Genomic DNA, 22,821 nt, shown 5'->3' on the forward strand with positions numbered 1-22,821 from the left:
GACACATTGCTAAAGGTAAAACTGTTTCCAAAGAGCTGGATATCTGACACCTGATTGACAAAAGAATATAGGGAGAGAATGCATTTTTTCAATTTTTAGCCAGTTATGTTAGCATTTTGGAGATGATGTTTTTATTATTGCTCTTATGACTCAGAATAATAACTATAAAGGTCTAATTTTATAAATTGGTTATAAAATGTTGATTTTTCTTTTTTTTTCAAGATTTTATTTATTCATTTGAGATAGAGAGTGAGAGAGAGAGACAGCACTGGCAGGGGAGGGGTTAGAGGGAGAGGGAGAAGCAGGCTCCCCACTGAGCAGAGAGCCCAACAACAATATATATAATTGTGCTACCAGATTATGATATTTAGTTATCAACGCTTTAAAAAAGGAAACTTGGAGTCATTCATTGCAAACATCTGAATGCCATTTAATTTTTCATAATGGGTTCTCTAGCTAATCAATGAGCTTTCGTGCTATGGGTCAACTCATATCATTCAGTATCTTTAATCAGTGGTAAGTTTGACATAGACCAGAAAAACATCTGTAAGCTTATAATTGTGTTAAAAAAAACTATGTATAATACATGGGTATTCAAATACAAGATTTTTTTTTTGTACCACAATTGTGCAAATTTTCATTCTGCTTTTTTCTAGAAGTCCATTTTTCTTCCAGCCCACATTGTTGGACATGTTTTGGATACAGCATGTTCAGAGGTTAACTGTAAATGGTCTATTTCATCCACTTACTTTTGAAGTAAAGTCCATCATTGGACATGTTCTGCATGAAGGCCAAAGGAAATCACTTTTTCCATTAATTATCTTCTATCTTGAATAACTCGTTGCTGATCCATATCTACTTTTTAAAAGTTCCAATGAAACTTTCTGCTAAATAAGGTTCTATTGGGGGCTGGGAAAGAAACTTACTTCTTATGTTTAATGGTACAACAGGAATATTTATAATGTTTCCGTATTGTTTAGGACAGGCCTCACTCAATGAACTATAGGAAATGTACAAATTGGTGTTATGTGCTGTATATTCTCTGATAAAGTTGAATTTTCTAACTGACTTTTACAGTTTTTATCTTATTCTCATAGAAGTTTTATAAGCTCAGGACTATATAGTCAACTTCTTTTGTAGAAGAGCCATTGCATTCAACTAGCATCTAATTAAATACTTATTTCATTTATGAAATGAATGAGTGACAGAAAACTGTCCAAGGATCAGCATGGTGAAAAGACTCATATAAGCCTCAAAAATAAACACCTAATAAAAAGATGTAAAAGTACAGTGAATGCTGACCCCCAAATGGGGTTATGGATCAAATTTTTTTTAAAAAATCAGGTATTAGCCCAAATTTCTTGAAACTGAATCTTGAAGGTGGTAGGAGAGAAGAAATGATGGCAATGAGTTCCTTCCCTCCCCCAGGTGATTCTTATGTAGTCAATTGGGCAAAATTCTGTGGTTAAGCATTTGCAAAACACTGTATGATGGAATGTATACTGGACAAGGAGTTAAGAAATTTGGGTTCCAGTTAGACCTCTGCCACCAATTAATCTGGGATAATTCACTTGACCTTGGTAAATTTCAGTCTCTTCAATGATGGGCCTCATTTCTAGATAATATCTCCAGTGATTTGTAAGGTCTGCTTGTACCTAATATATAATGATTCTATTAGTTTTATCTTGCATGACTTCCTAAGGCAAATCTCTACTACAGGAGTAAATAAGCAATAAAATGATTAAGTAAAATAGAAAATTAAGGGGTGCTCAGTCAGTTAAGTGTCAGACTCTTGACTTCGGCTTAGGTCATTATCTCAGGGCCCTGGGATCAAGGCCCAAGTCGGGCTCCCTGTTCAGCGGGAAGTCTGCTTCTCCCTCTCACTCTGCCCCTCCCCTTGCTTGTGCGCGCTCTCTCTCTCTCACTCTCTCTCAGATAAATAAATAAAATCTTTAGAAAAAAGAAAATTAAGCTGTATCCACGAAGAAAATCCCCAGCACAGGACTGAACTGTGTGCTGCACCAGGAATTTCTGCACTTGTATGCAAGTTTTTACTTGTACCTGTCATCTAGATTATATCCATCAATGGTCAACAAATTAGAAAACCCTGTGGCTACACATTGGTTCTTACCATTTCAAAAGTATGTGACCTCTTGTACCTCTAAACATTAGTACAAGAGATTTGCAAAGGTGCAATGTATTTTCCCATCTTTCCAGTCTTCTCAAACACCATTCTGATGATCTACTAGTTCCTCCTAATCAGAGAATAGAAGTGTCTACATCAGCAAAATTAACAATTTCCTGATCATTGGCTTTAGTCATTACATATGCCTGATTTATATTGCTACATTGAATGGTATCTAACCAAAGTGCCTACAATATGGTACAAAAGAGAAACCCAAGAAATATTTGTTTAATAAAAGCAGCAAGGAAAGAAGTGAAGGTAAAGTAAGAGGTATAAGGAAAGATGTTGGGCTTATTTAATGAGAATAATGAAGTTTTCTACATCAGTAGGAGCCACACAATCCATTTCCAATAGCTTATCAATCTCCCATAGACATTGTGTTGAGGTAAGCAGACATCCTTTTAATGTGAAACAAACAAACATAACATAACATGGAGCCGAAGAACGTTCAGAATCAATTCTGAAAAGGAAAGCTCACCTTTTTTTAAGCAGAGGCTTCCATTCACTGGTTTTCCCTCCTGGTTGATATCTATTTTCATCCAGCTATGGAGGTATTTCCTGTCCTTCTTGACCACTACCTTGGAGCCTTGTTTCTTGAGAAAGAGAGAGGTATTTTCCACCTCAAGGAACCCTTCCTGCTCATGGCAAGTCCATCGGGGTGCCTGGGAGCAGTGGGTAGAGATAGCTGATAGGGAAGGACCACGAGAATTGGAGATGCCCAGGCACAGAGCAGATTTAACATGAAGGAGTTTTCCATCCTCAGTCCACATCCACTGCTGGTTCTGGCTGGTCCCATCACACAAACCCACGACCACTCTCTTATTTTTGGAAAGGCACTCTTGTTTATGGACATGGACGATCTGAAACCCCTCTGGAAGATGAGATACTCATAAAGTACTATGTAGCAAATTAGAAGGCCCATCAGAAAACAAAATAACCCACCCACAAATCAGCCAAGTGACAATATGAGGCTTACTTATCTTTTGCTATTGCTATCGTTTTGAGTGAATATTCCCAGAGTCAACGCATGTAATTTAAAATCCCAAGGCTAACAGTGTCAAAATGTCATACTTTGCTCCTTTTCTTTTACTTTCCCATGGCTCAGGGAAGAAAACACACTCCCATTGAAATGACGAAGGGAAACTTGGGAAAGACACAAAACCATCCAAAAAATATGGTGTGATATTTGAACCCAATTAGTTAAATATGCTGAAGTTATGAAAAACCTCATTCCCTTTCTAACTATTTTAACTCTTTCTATCTCATTACCATCCCCCATTCTAAAAAAGCCCCTCTTTTCCAATTCTTAAGTTACCACTGTAGTATTTGTATACAAATTGCATAGTTTGAATACATGTTTAAAAATTGGATGTATTTATCCAAAAACAAAACAAAACAAATTTGCCCACCCATCTAAACCTTCTTAGCTATTAGCAACCAATGAAGGTATTGATGATCACAAACACCATTTCTTGCAGTCCTAGAGAGAAGCATTTCTCTATATTGTGACAATATCTACAACAATCCCTCAATAAGTAATAGACTAAAAAATATCAGCATTTCTCGACATAAAAAAAAAATCAAACATTCAATTGTTAAACATCGGTATTAAAAAGTGAAATATTCAGACTCAGAAACCATTTTCTGAACTTTTGCCTAATTTGCTCAGCTCTTTCATGAAAATATTCAGACCTTCCTTCCAAATAACACCTTCCAAATAAAACACACCACAGTTCTTCACCCCCTGTATTTATAGCTCCTTAGACTTTCTTTAACACACACAAAAAACAAACCTATAACCTGATAAGGGAAGAAACATGGAGAATGCCACAGACTGTTACACAATAATCAAAATTTCTCCTCAAGGTGATTCACTCTGTGGTGTAAAGATGCCATTTCAGGAGCTGCCCAAGGCATTTGGAGGACATGAGGAGGCCATTTATTTTCTTTTAGAGAGAAATCTCAACGGTGTGGACATAGCTGGCTCCTTTAATTCTCCCTCCTCATCGTCTTTGGTTAAACTGCCATGAAGACCTGGCTCCATTTCTGCCCGAGTTCAGACACTTTTCAAAGGACAGAGACTCCTCTGCTGGCTGGTGGAGAAACACCGCAAGAGAGAGGCAAGCCCACTCACCTGAATTCCCAAAGATCCAGCAGGTAAGAATCGCCATGTAAAATTCAGCCTCCATTTTCCACTTAACAACTGTTCATGCTTCGCTTGGGGGGGGAAAAAAATCTCCCAGATAAGAGAAGCAAAGGCTAGGAAGGAAATGTGCCTTCATGGTGGGGGAAAAAGTCAGTGACGAGCACTTCCTCCTATTGAATTGTTTGGGGAAGTTTTACACCAGTGTCCTTTTGTCTGTTTCCTTAGAAAGAAGGGATTATGATTACCTCTCCTTTTTTACGGAGAAAAAATTCTGGCCTCCAGGAGTAGAATAAAACTTCTAAGTTTTCTCCTGCATCCCTGCGGCACAGGACGACTTCTTAACCTCAAGAGGGAAGAAAGGAATTGTAATCTTAGGTAATTGAATGTTCCTAAAACATTACATCTCTTCAGGTGATGTTGATTCTGCTGAATAAACACAAGCCTTGTAATTTATGAGGGTCTATGACAAGTCATATAAAGACATAAACATGTACTGTTTGTGTAATGATATGCTGGAAGTCTATTGCGGAAAACCACATAATGATGGCACTTCTAGATCATTATCCCTTAAGTGATGACAATATTACTTTGTGAGATAGTTATCTCCACTGGGGAGAGGCGGAGACTAAAATTAAACCCATCTCATTACCTACGTCAGGCTTCCCCCAAAAGATAATAGCTTCTTTCCAATAGGAAAAAAAGTAGATGCTTTACTCAATACTTAGTATTAAGAGGGGCGCCTGGGTGGCTCAGTCTTTAAGCGTCTGCCTTCAGCTCAGGTCATGATCCCAGGGTCCTGGGATCGAGCCCCGCATCGAGCCCCGCATCGGGCTCCCTGCTCAGCGGGAAGCCTGCTTCTCCCTCTCCCACTCCCCCTGCTTGTGTTCCCCCTCTCGTTGTGTCTCTCTCTCTCTCTGTCAAATAAATAAATAAAATCTTAAAAAAAAAAGTACTTAGTATTAAGAGTAGTTTATTGGCAGTATGAAACAAAGTCAACATAGCTGCATTAAAAATTCATATTTGAGCAGAACATCTAGTGTTTGCTGAGTGCATTTTTTTAAACTTTATTTGTCTCTTGAGGATTAAAACCTTTCAGAAATTTAAGAATATCCATGGCAGCATCCTTTTGAAGAACTTCTGGAAATGGGACAGGTTACTTCATTCCCAAAGGCATCTGCCTTTTTTGGGGGCGAGAGACTCTAGGTAGACAGAATATTCAAAAATTCCTTCTTAGTAAAAGAGAGACAGGTATTTAAAATTCTGGATACATTATAGTTGCTACAAATTTGTTTTTCCCTTTTAAAGTAAAATGACTCACAATGTAGAAATACAGTGGCTGGGAGTTCTGGAGCAGAAACCACCTCTATGCACAATAATAGAGAGTAAATACATATACATCCAGTGACAACCATTGTGCTCTGTAATTGATTGACAGGAGGTACTGATAAATACACATTTAATAGGTAATATTATCAAGACACATTTCCATATAAAATAGTACTGCTTTTGATTTTTTTTTTCCAAAAACAAGGACTTATTTGTTAAAAATCTATTATCAATCACTTGCGACTTAACGGCAAGATTCTGGTAACTGAGAAAGGTAATAGCACTTAAAACAGGAACAGTTTAACAGCTGACAATCCATTCACAAGACAGGTTTTGCAAACATTAAAGCATCTAAACACACAATAATAATTTCCTCAGCAGCTCTTCCAGTTGTTATCTGATGACATATGTCACCAAGGATTTTGTAACATACATTCTGTGTGGCAGATAGTCAATACGGACAAAACGAAATCCTCAGCGATGTGAGAAATCAATTCTACCTCCATCAGCATAGGACCTTCAGAATAATTTCGGGGATGCTTACAAATGCATTCATATACACAAGGCGCTGGCGATCCTTCATTGTCGCCATCTTCCACAATCCGTGCCACAGCTTGGCTTCAGGACTTCTCTTCCCTTCCACTGCAGGAAGCTCCTTCTAGAAGCCTCAGGTGGGTAATTGGTTAACTACCCCTAGAGCTGGATGGTCTGGTCAATCTTCAGAGAATCACTGGACAGTTTCTGCCGAGAGTCTGCTCTCATACAGGCACAGAGCATGATGCACAAATTCATACTGCTCGCTGGTTTGGACCATTCCACCCCTACAAGGAAGAGATAATACAATAACTTCTTAGTGCTCACAGTCTGCAGTCTTAAGTCACAGAGATCTCATCCAAGCTAGGTACTATGCCAAAGACACAGAACAGTTGACTTGCTGATTCTTTTGTGATGCCTCTTACCTGTGTCCAAATGACCCAAATGGTGAGCCTAATATGCTAATGTATAGAAAGGGATTAACACAGTGCCTGGTAATCACTAGACACTTGATTAATTCCACCTACATACCATTACTGGGGAGGCGGGACTGCCTATCGGTTAAATACTTAGACTTTGGAACCACCCAGGCTGTCAGAGTTGAAATCCCTCCTATACCAATTCTTAGCTGTGAAATTCTTACACATATTGTCTTAAAATGGTCTTTAAGTATTTTATGGTTTTAATGTTATTATAAATATTGGTTTTGATTTCACCTCTAATTGTCCATTGCTACTAAATAAAAACCTTTTCTGTTTCAGTTTCCTCCTCTGTTAGAGTGGGATAACAACAATACCTATTGCACAGGATTCTTGGCGAGGGTTAAAGGAATTCATGGACCTGGAGTGTGAGTATCACTTCTCAGGTGCCTTATCATTCATCTCATGTTAAAATGGTTTATGCACATGGTTTAAAATTGAAGGAGGTTTAGCAAACAAAACTCAACTGTGAAGTGTTGCTCTTTGTACACGTAAAAAGAACAACTACCCTGGAATGGTCTGTTTGAGTATGTGATATGGAAACAGCCTTAGTCTTTAGGTGTGGTATGCTGGGTATCTAAACACAATAGTGGGCGGGCCCTTAAATGAGCTGGGGAAGAGGGAATTGGCTCTTGCTTTTTTCCCCTTTGTTATCATAATCATCATCATCACTGGTCACTCAGAGGTACCTTTTGTTACAGGATTAGTAGAAGGCTGCTTCTCATTATACTTTTATAGATAAAGTAGATACATCATACTTTGCTCTTTATAATAAGGGTTATTTACTTGGCAAAGCTACCCATAGTAGTATAAATGTTACTTACAGCTCATGCTCACTGAGTAACTGTAGCACTATTAGGAATCTCTATAACTGTGTGATCATACAACTCATTTTGAAATTACTAGCCAGTTCTCCCTAGTGGTTGTTGCTATCATTCAAAATAATTCTTTCTAGACCGTGTAAGCACTCAACTTAAAAACAAGATACATTGTTTCACTGTACCGTGATTTCTGGTTAATGGTAATAACTAAGACTGAGCTTATATCTGTGTTTATTTGTCAACCTCTATAAATATAAGCTTACCAGATATTAAGATATTAAGCCTCATCCTTCTAAACTAAGCACAGATGTTAAGTTAGTAAGATTTCATCCTTCTAAATTAAACTAAGCATCTTGACGTGATGTCAAAATGATGTATTTGGCAAGAAAAAAAGGTAAATTTGGTGGGGCAGCAACTTAATGGCAGAAGTATTTATCAGTCTTTTCTCCCCAAACTAGACATTTTGTTGTGCTGAAGCCAACTTTCTGGCTAATGTGTTTCTTGGTCATAAGTTGACAACAGAAATGGCAACCTGAGGATGTGGCAATTCTTCTTAGCTGGGATGGTAACATCTGGGCACACCCAAAGCCAAAGCAGCTGGCCAAAAGATGCTGGCTTCGACTGTGAATCTTAAGAGATCCAGCCACAGGAAATATTAGGGCAGCTCGAGGGAGCTGGCCTCACGTAGCTCAGAGAACCATCAGTCTTCCCCCTTGAATTGCCGGTGGTATGAGGAGCCTTCTATGTGCTCCATCTCCTGGGCTCTGGTCTCTGAACTCCATCACCATTTACTTCACTTTGAGGTAAACTCTTCCCTTTCTTGTCTCTTCTGGTAAGCACTGGTATTTATCTGTCTAACTGGTGAATGAACAAAGACATAGTCCAAGTTTTCATACCCATGTGACCTCAAATGGGTCAGCATTTTCTTACTCGGAGTGTATTTTCTCTGACGTTCTGTTAACTAACTCAAGGGTGTTTCAGCCAGCTAAGATGGGGAAGATGGGGAAACAAACTGATCAGTTGTAGGCTAGCAAAATTCTTGTGAGTCTGAAAGCTTAAGGAAGGTATATGAGAAATTATGTTATTTTCCACCTCATTTGGAAAGAATTGGCATCAGAGGGATTCTCAGAGATCATTTATGCCTATCGCCGGCACAATGTAGCCTTTCCAGAAGGGAGCAGTCTGCAAGGCAGATGGTCAGCTGGTTTCTGCTGGGATGCTCAGTGGGGAGGTGAGCTACCATAAGAAGCAGCCTTTCCCCAAGTTGCAGGAAAGCTTCTGAGGAGATCAAAATGAATCTGCTCCTTTCTAACTGTCACCCCATTGGTTGAACTGAAATAACCCCAAAAAAAGTCTAAAGGCTCCTCTTGTAGTCACACAATAGCTTTCTAAATGCTGGAAAACAACCATCAAAGTCCTATAATCTTTTCTTCTCTAGACTAAACATCCTGTGGTCCCTCAATATTTCTATAACGCTTGGTTTCCTGGTCACTCACCAATCTAGTCTCCCTCTTCTGTAGGCTGTTTTATCAAAGATGACCTTCTTAGAGTGTTGTGTCTACTCCCGACAGGGTCTAGTCAGTGGGACTATTTTCTCCTTTGAGCTGCATGTCATAGGCTAATTAGTTTGCATTTGCAGGTACATCAGATGATAAGATGTCACCGTGCCCGCCTGGAGCCCGGTGCCCAGCAAGCATTTTAGGGTATTGACTGAAGGTTTGGGCTAATGAAAAAGTCTGCAGGATTTTTTTTTTTTTTTGGAGTGTGGAAATGACAGTTCGCTCTCATCTTGTACTTAAGCTATTGAATTTTTGAAACTAAATGCAGGACTTTTTATTCATTCCTATTAATTTCAACTTGGTGGGGTACCTGGGTGGCTCAGTCGTTAAGTGGCTGCCTTCGGCTCAGATCGTGATCCCAGGGTCCTGGGATCGAGCCCCGCATCGGGCTCCCTGCTCGGCCGGGAGTCTGCTTCTCCCTCTCCCTCTCCCCCTGCTTGTGTTCCCTCTCTCTCTGTGTCTCTCTCTGTCAAACAAATAAGTAAATAAATCTTTAAAAAAAAATTTCAACTTGGTTTCAGCATGAAGTTCTTATTTATTATCACCACTATTTCTATCATTCAATGTATTAGCTTTTCATTTCTCACTCCCAGCTTTGTGTCCTCTAGATATTTAACAAGCATGCCTTACTTCTTTTTAACTGTCATTTATAATGCAGTAGAAAAAGAGAGGGCCAAGGTGGGGCCTTTATTATAAGTAATTGGATATCATGTTATATACCGTCTATCCTATTCCAAAATTGTTTCCAACTAGGCTGTAGGTCCTTTAAGGTCAGGCATGATGTCATAGTCTTCTCATACATGCAACAGTGAAAATCACTTACTAGTCCTAAGTAAATACCTGCCATGTAGATTACCCAGGACATGTTATTTTCATCTCATATGGATGCAAATAAACTGGGCTAAAAGAAGGCAAGGGGCATTACGGGATGCAATCACCGGAGTCTGGTTCAAATTCAGGGACTTGTCACCATCGTCTCTGAAAATATTTAATAAATGTCTAATTCTATATATTGGTACCTAGAATACTTTGTGGATCTTTGCATGAACTTAAAAATGTAGGATCACCATGCAGATCTTACACAGTCTTTTTATTGGCTGGCCACAGTAAAAAAAATACAAGGAGCTAATACAGTTCCTGTATACAAAATTCAGTTATAGGATAAATGAATAATGCTAGATTATATGGAACCCTCAGGAGAACCCTGTAATAATTCATCCCCAGGACAGCTCTGACTTGGTTCCCAGGTACCTTTCATGTCAGACTGGGCTCCGTGGACTTAGTGAAGTCCAGATCCATATCACTGATGTAAAGCTGGTAACACAAGCTGGTCTTTGAACGTAAGAAGCAGGGGTGCTCTTTTTATTACTTTAAAAACCATCCTCCAACTCCCTTTTATTTTTTTTTTAAAGATTTTATTTATTTATTTGACAGAGAGAGAGACACACACAGCAATAGAGGGAACACAAGCAGGGAGAGTGGGAGAGGGAGAAGCAGGCTTCCTGCTGAGCAGGGAGCCCGATGCCGGGCTCGATCCCAGGACCCCGGGATCATGACCTGAGCCGAAGGCAGACGCTTAAAGACTGAGCCACCCAGGCGCCCCCTCCAGCTCCCTTTTAAAGTGGGCACTAAAATCACCTTTGTCCTCCAATAGATCATAGTTTAAATTCAACCTAGTTTGTTTTTAAAAGATTTCCATGCTGATCAAGATGATGCTTCAGTGGAGAAGGCCTAGGGGGCCCAAAATAGACGCACCATCATGAGTCAGGCAGCATGCACCACCATTACTCAATACATTGTATTAAAGCATCGTCTGTCCTGGAGCATCCTTTAGGTACAGAGCTGTTTCCCAGAGCTCTAGATTTCCCAGATCGAAAAGAAACAAGGTATGCTTGTCCAATACCTTCTGCAGAGCAGGAATTAGTTTATAAAAAAAAAGAGTGGGGAAAAAACTACAGGGCAAGGGGACCCAGTTAGTTGTAAGAGGGATGGTTGCTGTGAAAGGTTTGGAATGCCAAGGTGTCAGGTTCATCACCAGTAGGGACCAAAGTGGGTTAAGAGAGGAAAAGACACCATACACTGCTGTCAAGACAAATCCCTTCTCTAACACTTGCTAGCTGCTCTACCTTACTACAAAGCCTTTGCAACACTCCGTTTTCTCGTCTGCAAAGTGATGGGGTAATAACCTAACGGTGCCTACCTTTGAGCACTGCTGTGAGAAAGGAATGGGACCATCCATTTAAAATGCTTAGTACACAGCAGAGCACATACAGATACCATACTGCAGGCTATTGTTCCATTCTGGTTACTCTTTGGTGCTATCTGGTTGAACAGGACTGCCTGGAAGGCTCTGGGATGGGGCCTCTGAAGGCCTTGGAGAACTAAGAACACACCTGGCAGAGGACACAATATTCCCTGCTGGGGCAAGCCTAGATGGAAAGATCCAAATATGTTTCTAAATATTAACCAGCCTAGAAGTCTGCTACAGCAGGGGCAGGTGATGTCATGGAAAGAAGTGGGCTTGGAGTCTGACAGATTCAAGTCTGAATCCTTGTTTTTGAACCTACTTGCTTATATGATTTTGGACAAATCATTTAATCCTTCCCAGCTGGGGTTTCCTCACTTATAAAATGACATTAATGCCAAACCCTGTCATTGTGAGGATTAAATGAGTCAGGCCATATCAATGTCTAGACAAAAGGCTCTTCACAGAATTCTTTTTTTTTAAAGTTTTGGGTTTTTTTTAAGATCTTATTTATTTATTTGCCAAAGAGAGAGAGCACAAGCAGGGGGAGCAGCAGGCTCCCCGCGGAGCAAGTGGGACTGGATCCCAGGACCTTGGGATCATGCCCTGAGCCAAAGGCAGACACTCAACCAATTGAGCCACCCAGGCCTCCCTCTTCACAGAATTCTTAAAAGCCTAAGGTTCTGCAGCGGTCCCTGAGGCCATGGCGGGGTGCAGGAGGTTGGATTTTAAGACTAGTCGGCGGCGGCCACTGAGCAGACGGGACTTCACTTGCACGCGCACCTCACTCCGCTTCCTCGGCAACCACGTCTGACAAACCCGATATGGCTGAGATTGAGAAATTCGATAAGTCCAAATTGAAGAAGCCAGAAACGCAAGAGAAAAATCCACTGCCTTCAAAAGAAACGATTGAACAGGAGAAGCAAGCAGGCGAATCGTAATGAGGCGCGCGCCGCCAATATGTACTGTATATTCCACAAGCATTGCCTTCTTATTTTCCTTCTTTTAGCTGTTTAACTTTGTAGATGCAAAGTGGTTGGATCAAGTTTAAATGACTGTGCTGCCCCTTTTCACATCAAAGAATCGAGAACTACTGACAACCAAGGCGCCTGCCTCTCCCATCTGCCTGTCTGGCTGGCAGGGAAGGAAAAGAACTTGCATGTTGGTGAAGGAAGAAGCTGGGTGGGACGACAGTGAAATCGAGAGAAAAAACCAAGCTGGTCCGGGGTGTCCTGCAGGCTGTAAAATGCAGTTTAATCAGAGGGCCATTTTTTTTTGTTCAAATGATTTTAATTATTGGAATGCACAATTTTTTTAATATGCAATAAAAAGTCTTAAAACCTGAAAAAAAAGAAAAGACTAGTTCCTAATCCCAGTTTTTACCAAGGCAGTTGTGCCTTTTATTTATTTTTTAAGATTTATTTATTTATTTTTTGAGAGAGAGAACATTCATGAGCATGGGGTGGGGGAGGGGCAGAGGGAGAGAGAGAATCTCAAGCCCACCGCTCAGCAAAGCACGGACTCTGACTCAGGGCTTGATCTCACGACCCTGAGATCATGACCTGAGCTGAAATTAAGAGTCGGGCGCCCAACCGACTGAGCCACCCAGGAGCCCCTATTTTATTTATTTTTTAATTGGTTTTTTCATGTTGGTATTCTGTGGAAGATTTTTTCTTCCCATTATTTTGTTTCCCATTGTTCATAAAAAAGTTTGAAAGCCACTAGCCTGGCAAACAGTATTTACCTAGTAAGGTTTCAAGTTTTGCAAGCTTTTTAAAAAATTTTTTAAAATTAATTTTTATTTTTAAGTTTTTTATTTAGAGAGAGAGAGAGAGAGAAAGCACATGCATGTGAGCAGGGAAGGGCAGAGGGAGAAGGAGAGAGAATATTAAGCAGGCTCCATGCTCAGGGTGGAGCCAGACTCAGGGCTCCATCTCATGATCCTGAGACCATGACCTGAATCAAAATCAAGTCAGATGCTTAACCAACTGAGCCACCGAGGAGCTCCAAGTTTTGCAAGATTGAAATGAGAGAATCCATAAAATGCTTAGCACAGTGATTGCTATTTAGTGAGTACAAAAATACATACTACATTTTTTTTTTCTTACTCTTTTGGTAAGTGCTTGGCTAACACTATGCCTAGGATGATCATACATCTGATTTGCTTGGGACAGTCCTGTTCACTCTTGTGGTCCTGTGTAACTATTACTAGAGCCACCCTTCACTTACAGAAAGTGTCTTGCTTTGGATGGTAAGTTTTTTGTTCACCCTAATTATACCCTGTGCCATGCCACGGAAGAAAGTCATTCCTTTCACTACACAAGTGGTGCTGACCGCAAGGCTCTGATTTCTTGGTGGCCATAGAATATGAACACAGTACTTGGCGAGGCCAGAGAGGATTCAGATATACCGCCCTTCTAGAAATGTCAGATATCTCCTAGCACATTAGCCTGACCAAACACAAAAATCAGCGTCTTCTGTCTCCATGCCGGGAAGCACGTAGCTGTGTCAGCTGGGGGTAGGCTCAGGTTAGAAGGAAAAGAAATGTAGTTTTTTCCTTTTGCTACTTGGGAGGGTGTGTTGAAAAAAGCCCTCCAGATGCCCAGGAGAGAGATTTGGTTTTTAACATGTTAAAATTGTGACCTTTTGTGACTATTAACTCACACATACAGAGGGCAGCAGCCTTTCCTGCTGCACCGCCCAGCGCGTATCCGGTCTAATCAGTAGACAGAAGAAATTCTACAGCGGTGACTCACTTCTGAGCTAACAATGGAACTTACGCTCCTTGGCTTCTTATTATTTTTGAATCTGGAATTCTTTTGGTAAAGTTTGATACAGTAAATTTAGAACAAAAGGTGTGGACGTTAATGTGCCTCATGGGTAAAGCTTCGACAGCTTGGGCGTGAGTCAAGCCAGGCTAATGTCTGCGTCTGTAACTCAGGTGTCTTGAACAAAGGTTTTCCCCAGGTCTTTATACAGATGTCATATCAAGGAGGGAGAATTTAAACATAAATGTTCTGATTCATTGTGACCAGGTATTCGGAACATAGACACTTTCTCTGGAAGAGCTGTGTTCCAAAGTATTTCTAGGGCATAAAAGCCAGCACAGATCCAATGATAATCCAATCATAGTTCAATACTCTAGCATAACTTGAATTCCATTTTTTTCCCCCTGAAAATTAACCAATTTTTTTCTGAACACCTAGGTTAACGCTCAATTAACTCCAAGCTGAGAAGAAGGAAAAGGTTGTCCTGGCAACTACTTGGGAGATTCATTTGGCATAATCTGTTTTATAAGAGGACCTCTTGTTAGGGTCTCAGGAACTGTGATGTCAAGTAAATAAGTCCATACCAATTTCTGGGGCTTTATTTTTAAGTTTCCTTAAAAGAAGTAAACCAAAATGTTTAATTTCTGATCTTCAAATGAGATCTTTGAAATTCACTAATTAAGGGGATCTTTGCAATGAGTTGTGAATGCAGAGAGATATGGATAAATGTAAGGGTAGGGTTGCTAAAAATTATCCGAACAGGTGGAAATTTTAGCTTTGGAATTATTTTAAACAAGTTTTGGAAACAAAGAATACTTTGGGGACATATATTAGCCTAGAAAACTGATGGCTTATATATACCTCCTCTTGGATTGTTATAGTTAAAAAAAAAAAGAGAGAGAGAGAGAGAAATCATCACACTAGAGTGATTAATCAAAACATTTAAACAATGATATGACGCACACTGGAAGCATTTTTCTATCCTGTCTGGGAAGCCACAAGCAAGGTCTTTGGATGTCATTCCAATTTAGGCCTCCAAGGTAAGGATGTACAAAGACAACAGCAGATTTCACCAGTGACTCTCTAAAAGGAGGATTAGACAGATTGTTTCCTGTCTCTGGGGAAGAAAAAAAAAAAAAAAAAAGGAAAGAAAAAGGCCTTGGGACTGTATAGTATTTTATGTGCTTCACTTCCCAAATTCTGTTTTCAAGTTCTTCCAGTGTCCAAAGGTGCCAAACGAGATTAAAAGAAATATGATGGGAAGAATTTGTCCGAGGTCAACCTGCCATGGAACCCATTCCTTTCATCCCTGCCTAGATGTCTTCTGGTGGCCACATATTGTTCTTTAGTCCTTCTTATGTGCATAGAAGGCATTTTTTGAGTTTTCTGAGCCATTTTATTATGACGGATTATTATTTTTCAAAGGGACACGTGTATCTTTCATATTCAGTGTATAAATGACTTTCTGTCACACAGAAGCCTAAATGAATCTTTTGTAGCAGGAGCTAAATATGGTAAAAGCTGTTGGTTTAGCTTTAACAGCAACTAGAGTTATCAGTCAGATGGTACAGTCAGAACAATGTGGTGATATTTAAGATTAGAAGATTTAAGGGGCTCTTGGGTGGCACAGTTGGTTAAGTATCCGATTCTTGGTTTCGGCTCCGGTCGTGATCTCAGGGTCATGAGATCGAGCCCCCCAGTCGGGCTCCGTGCTCAGTACAGAGTCTGCTTGAGCCTCTCTCTCTCCCTCTCCTTCTGCCCCTCCCTGCTGTGCGTGCTCTCTCTCTCTCTCAAATAAATGAATTAATTAAAAAAAAAAGATTAGAAGATTTAAGCCAGATATAGAAGGTCTCAGTAATAAAACATGATTACACTGGGTTCAGTTTAGTGCCAGTGTTATGGGTCCTTTTTTTTTTCACCATAATTCTTGAAGATTGTTGACCTATATATGTATGGTAACCTTCCATTAACAGGAAAACACGATTGAACAAAATATCCCTTTTTGTCATGCTGGCCAGTAGAAAGCTCATTGTATTTCTCATATTCAGCTATTAATAATAATCTAAGCTGTAACCATCAGAGATAAACAATTTTCCCTGGTTTATACAGCAACTAGTTCAGGGTCATTGTCAAAGGCAAGACTAGAATGTGAACTTCCTTTCAATTGGTGTGTAACCCAATTCAGTCTCCCACTCCAGAAAACAACAGTGTTTTGGGAACCAAACAATTCAGAATTTAGTCAATCTAATTAGAGCAAAATGGAAGCTCCGTTCAAAATGCCTAAAAAAAAAAAAAAAAAAACCAAACAGACGGTCAAAATTGGTTATGTGACTTTAGATACATCATTCACTCCTTTTAGGTCTTGGAATCCCCCCAAAGAATGAGAGATTTGTACAATATTCGACCAGATTTCTTTTAACCATCCCTTTCCTTGTAGGTGTTTGGCAAATGTTTTGATTGTCTGTTATTGTCATTCCATTGTTCTCTATAGAAATAAAAGTTCAGAGACTCAAAGAACACAATAGCTGAGAGGGGGTTTAGGGAGTCAGATGATCACTTCCCACTGAATCCCAAGATGGGAAAGGCATCTTATTGGAGGTGTCCTTGAATCCACTTGTGCTCCTAGCATTATCAGTGGACCAAATAAACACACATACATATGCATCACTAATTTTCAAATGCATGTAGGTGCTGTTTTGAATCACAGAATGAAAGTTAATTTATCAGCATTAAGGGTTTCAAATACAGTTATCAAGTTGAAGTCCATAAAATATATTACTCTTAAAAAAGGGGGTCCTCATACCAGAGAGGTTGGGGGACCACTGATATGCCCCATCTCTCCTTTTACATACATATACAGAAAGGTCTAGAATGGGGTCACACATGGAATTAAGGCACAGCCAGGATTAGCACCAAGCTTTTTGACGTCCAGCACCTCATACTCTAGTGGTTGCCTGCTTCCTAGCCCCACCAGCCAGTTGTTTGGTCCCAATTGCCTGATGCCGACTTCATCTTTTAATTTAAAATGAAAGCTATGGGAATGAAGGAATGATCCACTAATGCACTTCTAAATAAAACACTTGTGGGTGCCTTGCACTGAATTTGAACTCCTACTTGGAAAAAAAGAAATCCTAATTTAGTTCAAAATATGCTCAAAAGTATTATTAAAAAGAGAATCACAGACTCGTGAATCTGCAGTGAGAACTGTAGCCTCTATTAATAGAAGTTGCCCTGAAGCCAATAAAAATAACGTCTTGCCAGAGAATGAATAATCCACCAAATGGCTTTGTCATTGTTGTTACAATGGACCATCCATTCAGCATAACACTCATCTCTAAACCAGACCATTTGAATTTATTGCTAAAATGCAGATTTGTGATCTGAGTACAAATTGTCTGCTTTTGTCATGTTGAATTACAATAATTGGGCATTGTAATTTACTATTATTATTATTATTATTATTATTATTATTTGGAATCAGGTTTTTGATCCTGCTCAATGCTCAAACCCTTGATTCAAGCCCATTTCAAGTATCTAAATCACTGGACTTTCTTCTTTGCTGTTAGCCCTGCCCTGGACTTCTCAGAGGAGGCAAATATAAGTGGTGGGGGGTAAACTATTAAAAAAAAAAAAAAAAAGAGGCACAGTGTGCAGCCTTGGATCACTAGAGGGTAGAGGCCATTGTTAAGAGAGTATGAAAGGATAGGAAAAATCCTGTGGAGCTTGTACTCTGCAGCATACAAAATATCAGCTCCTTGATATATTGGCTCTGTCTTTTGTAGCCCTTATTATACTCAGCTGGGTGCTCCTTTTTAATGGTCCCTGCCTATGCTCAAATCCCCACGCCTTCCGCAGTCTTCTCTCCACCACCAAACTTCTTGAAAGAACAGTTTATATTTATTATTTACAACTTCTTTTCCTCCCACTTAGAAAGACTTTGAGGAAAGTTTGTATGGTCAAATAAATATGAAAGAGAGCTTAAGGAAGGTTAAATGGGTTTCTATGTTGGGGGACTTCCCCAGATTCCTTAATGTTTTAATACTTACTGTGAATATCCAAGTGGAGAGGGCTTATAAGAAATATATTATATAGCTCAAATTTAATTGAGAGCTTATTTTATTTTATTTATTTATTTTTGCCTGAATGCAGTCGAAGAGGGTCTGGTACTTGGCAGGCTCTCGTAGTTTAATTAATAATTAAACTGTGCCTTGAGAAACACAGTCTGGAAAAGTCTGTTAAGGAATCCATCTTTCTATGCCGAGATGCCTGATGCACGTACAGTAGTAAGTGTTTAGGAAATGTTTGTTGAATGAATGAATGCATGCATGATTCAGGAGCACCGCTCTAAGCAGAGATCTTGGGTGCCTGCTCCACAGGACACACGACACAGGAATCAGGCCCATATGCAAACACTTATCCTAAAAACATCCCACCTCAGGGTCAGCTTCATGGGCTTGTGACCTGCTGGGTCACACCAGCCCCCTTCCCCCATGCTGAGAAGGACCTTGCACTTGGGTTAATGCTCTGCTGTCACTATCTTGAAATATTTAATAATTTTTTTTAACAGGGGCCCCACATTTTCATACTGCACTGGGTCCTGGTAGCTGATCTCGCCCAAGGAATCCCCAGCTAGAGCTCTCTGCTTCCTCTCCACTCCCCTCAGCTTCCCAGTGCCCACAGCTCTCTACCAATCATCTCTACTTCAGGGCCTCAGGTGTGCCCAAATTTTGGGGCCCTCTCTTCAAGTCCCCTTCATCAAAACCCAAGTTCTGAATGTATTCCTAATGCATGGAGTTACATTCTTTCTAGCTACCCTACCCTAGCTGGAAGGGACAAATCACCTTGTTTAGACGAAAGGGTTAATAGCTGAAAAAGCATAAGGTGTTGCCCTCACCTTCTGCCTCCACGTTCAATGAACTTTAAAAAAGAATGATTCTTTTCATCAAGGATTGGCTCTCTAATGGCCGAGTTTCAGATATTCACCACACACAGATATTTTAGGCATCCTCCGTAGACAGATATTTTGGGATGAGGCATCTTTCCTATGTTCCTCAAATTATATTCTTAAGGCAACTGCTGACAGTATTACTCTATCTCTTCATGAAACAGCTCTCACTCATACTAGACATTGTTTTAAAAATTATGGTGTCATTGCATTTTTTTAATTGGCAAAGCATTAACAAAAAGATTTGTTTTTGTCAAGCAGTTTTGCAATAAACATATTTGGAAAGATTGCTTACTTTCATCTGTAATGATCACACCTTTTGGGTTAGAAATTGGAAGTCCTGGCTTCCAAAGAGGTCTACTTTGCCAGCATTTTAGCTACATGATCTTGGACAAGTTCCTTGATGATCCTGAATTCTTTCTTAAAAAACAGAGCCAAGGAACACCTCTGTTCCTACTTTTGGGTTCATTTTGGGAGTTAAATGAGATTTATGAGACATGTGCTTTGAAGGCCGTGGTGGGGAGGCGATGATTATGAAATCAACTTCCAAGTGTCAATACTGCATTCTGGAAGGTCCGAAGACAGATCCAGGACTGAAGGCAAGGGTGGCTGCAGAGACTAGGGCTGGGGACAAGGTCTGAAGAACTGATGAAGAACAAATAAGCTGCAAGAGCAGAAAGGTGGGCGTTCAGATTTTCTGAGGCCCATTTTTCTTTTACCAGCATGAGCTGAGGATGTGGTCAAAGGCAGCAATCACCTACAAACTGGAATTTTAACAATGAAATATGACAGGAAAAAAAAATTAGAAACTAAAGCAAGAGGCAAGAAGCCTGGGGGAAAAGAAGTTGGATGAGGTGAAGGAAAGGAGGAAGTTTTTCTGTCTCACTTTTCATAATAACTAGGGGACTGCATAGCAGAAGGAAGAGACAAAAAAAGAAAATCTGTGTTGATCCTGTGAAGGCAGGCAGGCAAAGGAAAGATGTTTCAAGGAAGGTTTTAAAGAGAGGATCTACTTCATAAACAACAGAAGCAGCTGCTCAGAAAGAATGTATGTAGAAGAGATGTTGATTAATGACTCAGTGAAAATGATTTCCAGACACATATTGGCAGTAATTCAAATCGGGGGGGTAGGGAGCCTTCAGATCAGCAGAGAAGTTTTGATATGTTTTGGAGATCCTATCAGGAATAAAGAGACAAGCCTTGTGGGGAGACCTTGGTGGTGATGGAAGGCCAAGGCTAAAATTTCTGACCGTTTGCTCTAGGAAGGAAGGGGCCGATAGAGGAGGCATTGTGATATGGTTTAAAAAATGTATTTGTGATTCCATTCAGAGCTAGAGGACAATCTGGTAGACTTGACAGGGGAACGTGACTGGGAAGGGGAAGCCAAGGTGGAGGTCAGGCTACAAAAGCAGGTGGGGGAGGTAGGAGATGGGGGGTGGTGGGTGAGCAGGCAAGACTGAAGAATAACAAAAGCCAAAAAAGAAATGAGCAAACCAAACCCATTTTTCCCCCCAAGGTGTTGTTCCAAATAGGGTCAGAGATGGTGTTGGAGGTCAACTCAGTTCGGAGTCAGCCTAGATCCACGGAGGGTGTCTGGCGTTCATGGAGTTTCAGCACTCGCTAGTAAGAGAGCAGGGTGCAGGGGTATGGACCGGAATCCTTGAGGGGCTTGGGGTCCCATGCAGGAGGCTTGTGTACGGAAGCACAAAGCAGGAGAGATCAAGGTCACCACGGGAACAGGTCCAGGCTGACTCGGTGCTGTCCCTTGCCCTCTGACGCAAGCCCCACTTCTGGGTGAAGGTAGGTCCCAGAGTCTGGAGTGAAAAACTGGACCCTATTCCAGCTGGACAGACAGTCCTGGATGGAAGGACAGTAAGACAGCAATTGTAGGAGAAGAAGAAGAGATCACTGGAGCTGATATTATGTACAGAAAGGAAATATTTTGGGAAGCAGTTACATGTGGGGTATGGAAAGGGGAGAAGTGGGAGGGATACAGAGAGCATTAGAAACATAAGCTGAGTGTTCTACTAAGTACGTCATGGATGTAATCTCATCTCTCTACTGCCGTAGCCCTGTGAGGTATGTATATTAACATATATTGCTTCCAGGTCATAGATGCGTGTTCGGGTCTCTTGCTATATATATATATTGATAATAACAGTGGCTAAACTTGACCGCATGTTTGTTATGTGCCAGGAACTTTATAGATTACATCTTACTCCTTACAACAACAATTGCCAGTAGATACAAGTATGACTTCCATCTTCTAGATGAGAAAGCCCAGACACGGGCACATCTTACAACTTGCCTAAGGCCGCACAACCAAGATATGGAAGCAGCCGTGAGGCTCACCCAGGCGCTGTGTTTCTAGAGACCACTGGTGTAACCATTACAATGAACAGTTGCTGTGAAGCCAGTCAAAACTGAGAGAAAAAGAGAGGGAAGATACACCAACAAGGACTTAGAAGTTATTATTTAAGAGAGAAAGAACAGCAGGGCTGGGGATAGGAAAACCTCATCTGGACAGAGAGATTTGAATGTTTAATTTTTAGAGATAGGAGAAGTTTATTGATCATTTTAATAACAATGAAGATAATAATAACACCGCACATTTATTGAAAGTTTAATGTGACAGATCCTGTTCTAAGTGATATATATAAATGTGTATATATATGTAGATATATGTACATATATATATATATCATTGAATTTTTAGAACGATCCTGTGTCTCTTTTATTGAAATCCCAGAATGTACCACATAGTAGGTGCTCAATAAATATTTGTTGAATGAATCTTAAAAGGTAACCATCTACACTTTTTGGAAACTCTGGGCCACAAGGCTGAAGTCCAAGAGGCTCAGCTCCCATGGCCCTCTTGTTTTCTTACTCCATAGCATTTATCTCTGTCTGAAATTATCCTGTTTTTTTTTCTTTCCTTTTTTTATCATCTGTCTGTCTGTCTGTCTCTCTCTGCATGAGCATGTAATCTCTAGGAGAGCCAAGCATCACTCATCTTGTTTAGTGCTATACCTGCAGCGTCCAGAACGATGCCTTGGGCATAGGAGGTAATTAATAACTATTTGCTGCATAAATGAAAGAAGAGAACCCAACAGAAAGACTCTTTTCCACACCAGTGCACTGAATTGCAGAGCAGAGGGGCTGGCTGCCCATGTGCTCATACACCATCTTTTTCTGTGCCTGTTTTCAAAGAGCATCTGTTTACTTTCTCCATCGCTGACTCAACTGTTCATTTACCCAGATAGGCTTAGTTGTGGAGAAAGGAAGAAGAGAAGTTTCTTGTTTATTTTGTTTTCCACACAGATAAACACAGATCATCACAAAGGTGATCAAACCATCTCTATATGAAAACAACTCTTCCACCTCACACCCATTAGGATGGCTACCATTAAACAACAACAACAACAACAACAAACAGAAAACAACAAGTGTTGACAAAGGTGTATAGAACTTGGAACAATTGTGCACGTTGGTGGGAATGTAAATGGTGCAGCCACTGTGGAAAACAGCATGGTGGTTCCTCAAAAAAATTAGAGATAGAATTACTATATGATCCAGCAATCTCATTTCTGGGTATATACCTAAGAGGATCTCGACCACTATTTGTACACCCATGTTCATGGCAGCATTATTCACAAGAGCCAAAAGGTGGAAGCAACCAAGTGTCCATCGATGGATGAAGGGATAAACAAAATATGATCTATACACAAAGGGAATTGTGTAAGACTGTTGAATCACAGACCTGTACCTCTGAAACAAATAATACATTATATGTTAAAAAAAAAAAAAAAAGAA

At 40.3% G+C, this 22,821-nt stretch overlaps 3 protein-coding genes across 5 annotated transcripts in view; 1 reads left to right on the forward strand and 2 right to left on the reverse strand.

Moving 5' to 3' along the window:
- PTPRB (protein tyrosine phosphatase receptor type B) overlaps positions 1-4,478 on the reverse strand; it is a 110,543-nt gene extending 106,065 nt beyond the window's left edge. The window contains exons 1-2 of the mRNA XM_031027040.2: positions 4,320-4,478; positions 2,664-3,056 (exon numbers count right to left, since the gene is read on the reverse strand). Coding sequence (XP_030882900.2) covers positions 2,664-3,056; positions 4,320-4,374 — 448 coding nt within the window. The 5' untranslated portion in view covers positions 4,375-4,478. The remainder of the gene's footprint in view (positions 1-2,663; positions 3,057-4,319) is intronic.
- Positions 4,479-5,284: 806 nt separating this feature from the next.
- The window catches only part of PTPRR (protein tyrosine phosphatase receptor type R), a 232,924-nt gene continuing 215,387 nt past the window's right edge, over positions 5,285-22,821 (reverse strand). For all 3 annotated transcript variants that reach the window (XM_006732343.2, XM_081822060.1, XM_031027042.2), the window contains one exon: positions 5,285-6,478. In XM_006732343.2, coding sequence (XP_006732406.1) covers positions 6,385-6,478 — 94 coding nt within the window. In that variant the 3' untranslated portion in view covers positions 5,285-6,384. The remainder of the gene's footprint in view (positions 6,479-22,821) is intronic.
- Positions 9,672-12,652, forward strand: LOC145721747 (thymosin beta-4-like). The gene is made up of 2 exons (XM_081821343.1): positions 9,672-9,728; positions 12,051-12,652. Exons 1-2 carry the CDS (start codon positions 9,672-9,674, stop codon positions 12,234-12,236), a joined length of 243 nt encoding a protein of 80 aa, XP_081677469.1. The 3' UTR covers positions 12,237-12,652.

Source organism: Leptonychotes weddellii, chromosome 5 (assembly GCF_054177405.1).
Source record: "Leptonychotes weddellii isolate Sample4059 chromosome 5, ASM5417740v2, whole genome shotgun sequence".
Taxonomy (NCBI): domain Eukaryota; kingdom Metazoa; phylum Chordata; class Mammalia; order Carnivora; family Phocidae; genus Leptonychotes; species Leptonychotes weddellii.

What these genes read in the sequence shown, in the direction of transcription:
- LOC145721747 (XM_081821343.1), top strand. Translation starts at nt 9,672, where the DNA reads ATGCCTTACTTCTTTTTAACTGTCATTTATAATGCAGTAGAAAAAGAG. An exon ending in TAGAAAAAGAGAGGGCCAAG is followed by an intron (nt 9,729 to 12,050) that starts GTGGGGCCTTTA and finishes GGCGGCCACTGA; the next exon opens with GCAGACGGGACTTCACTTGC.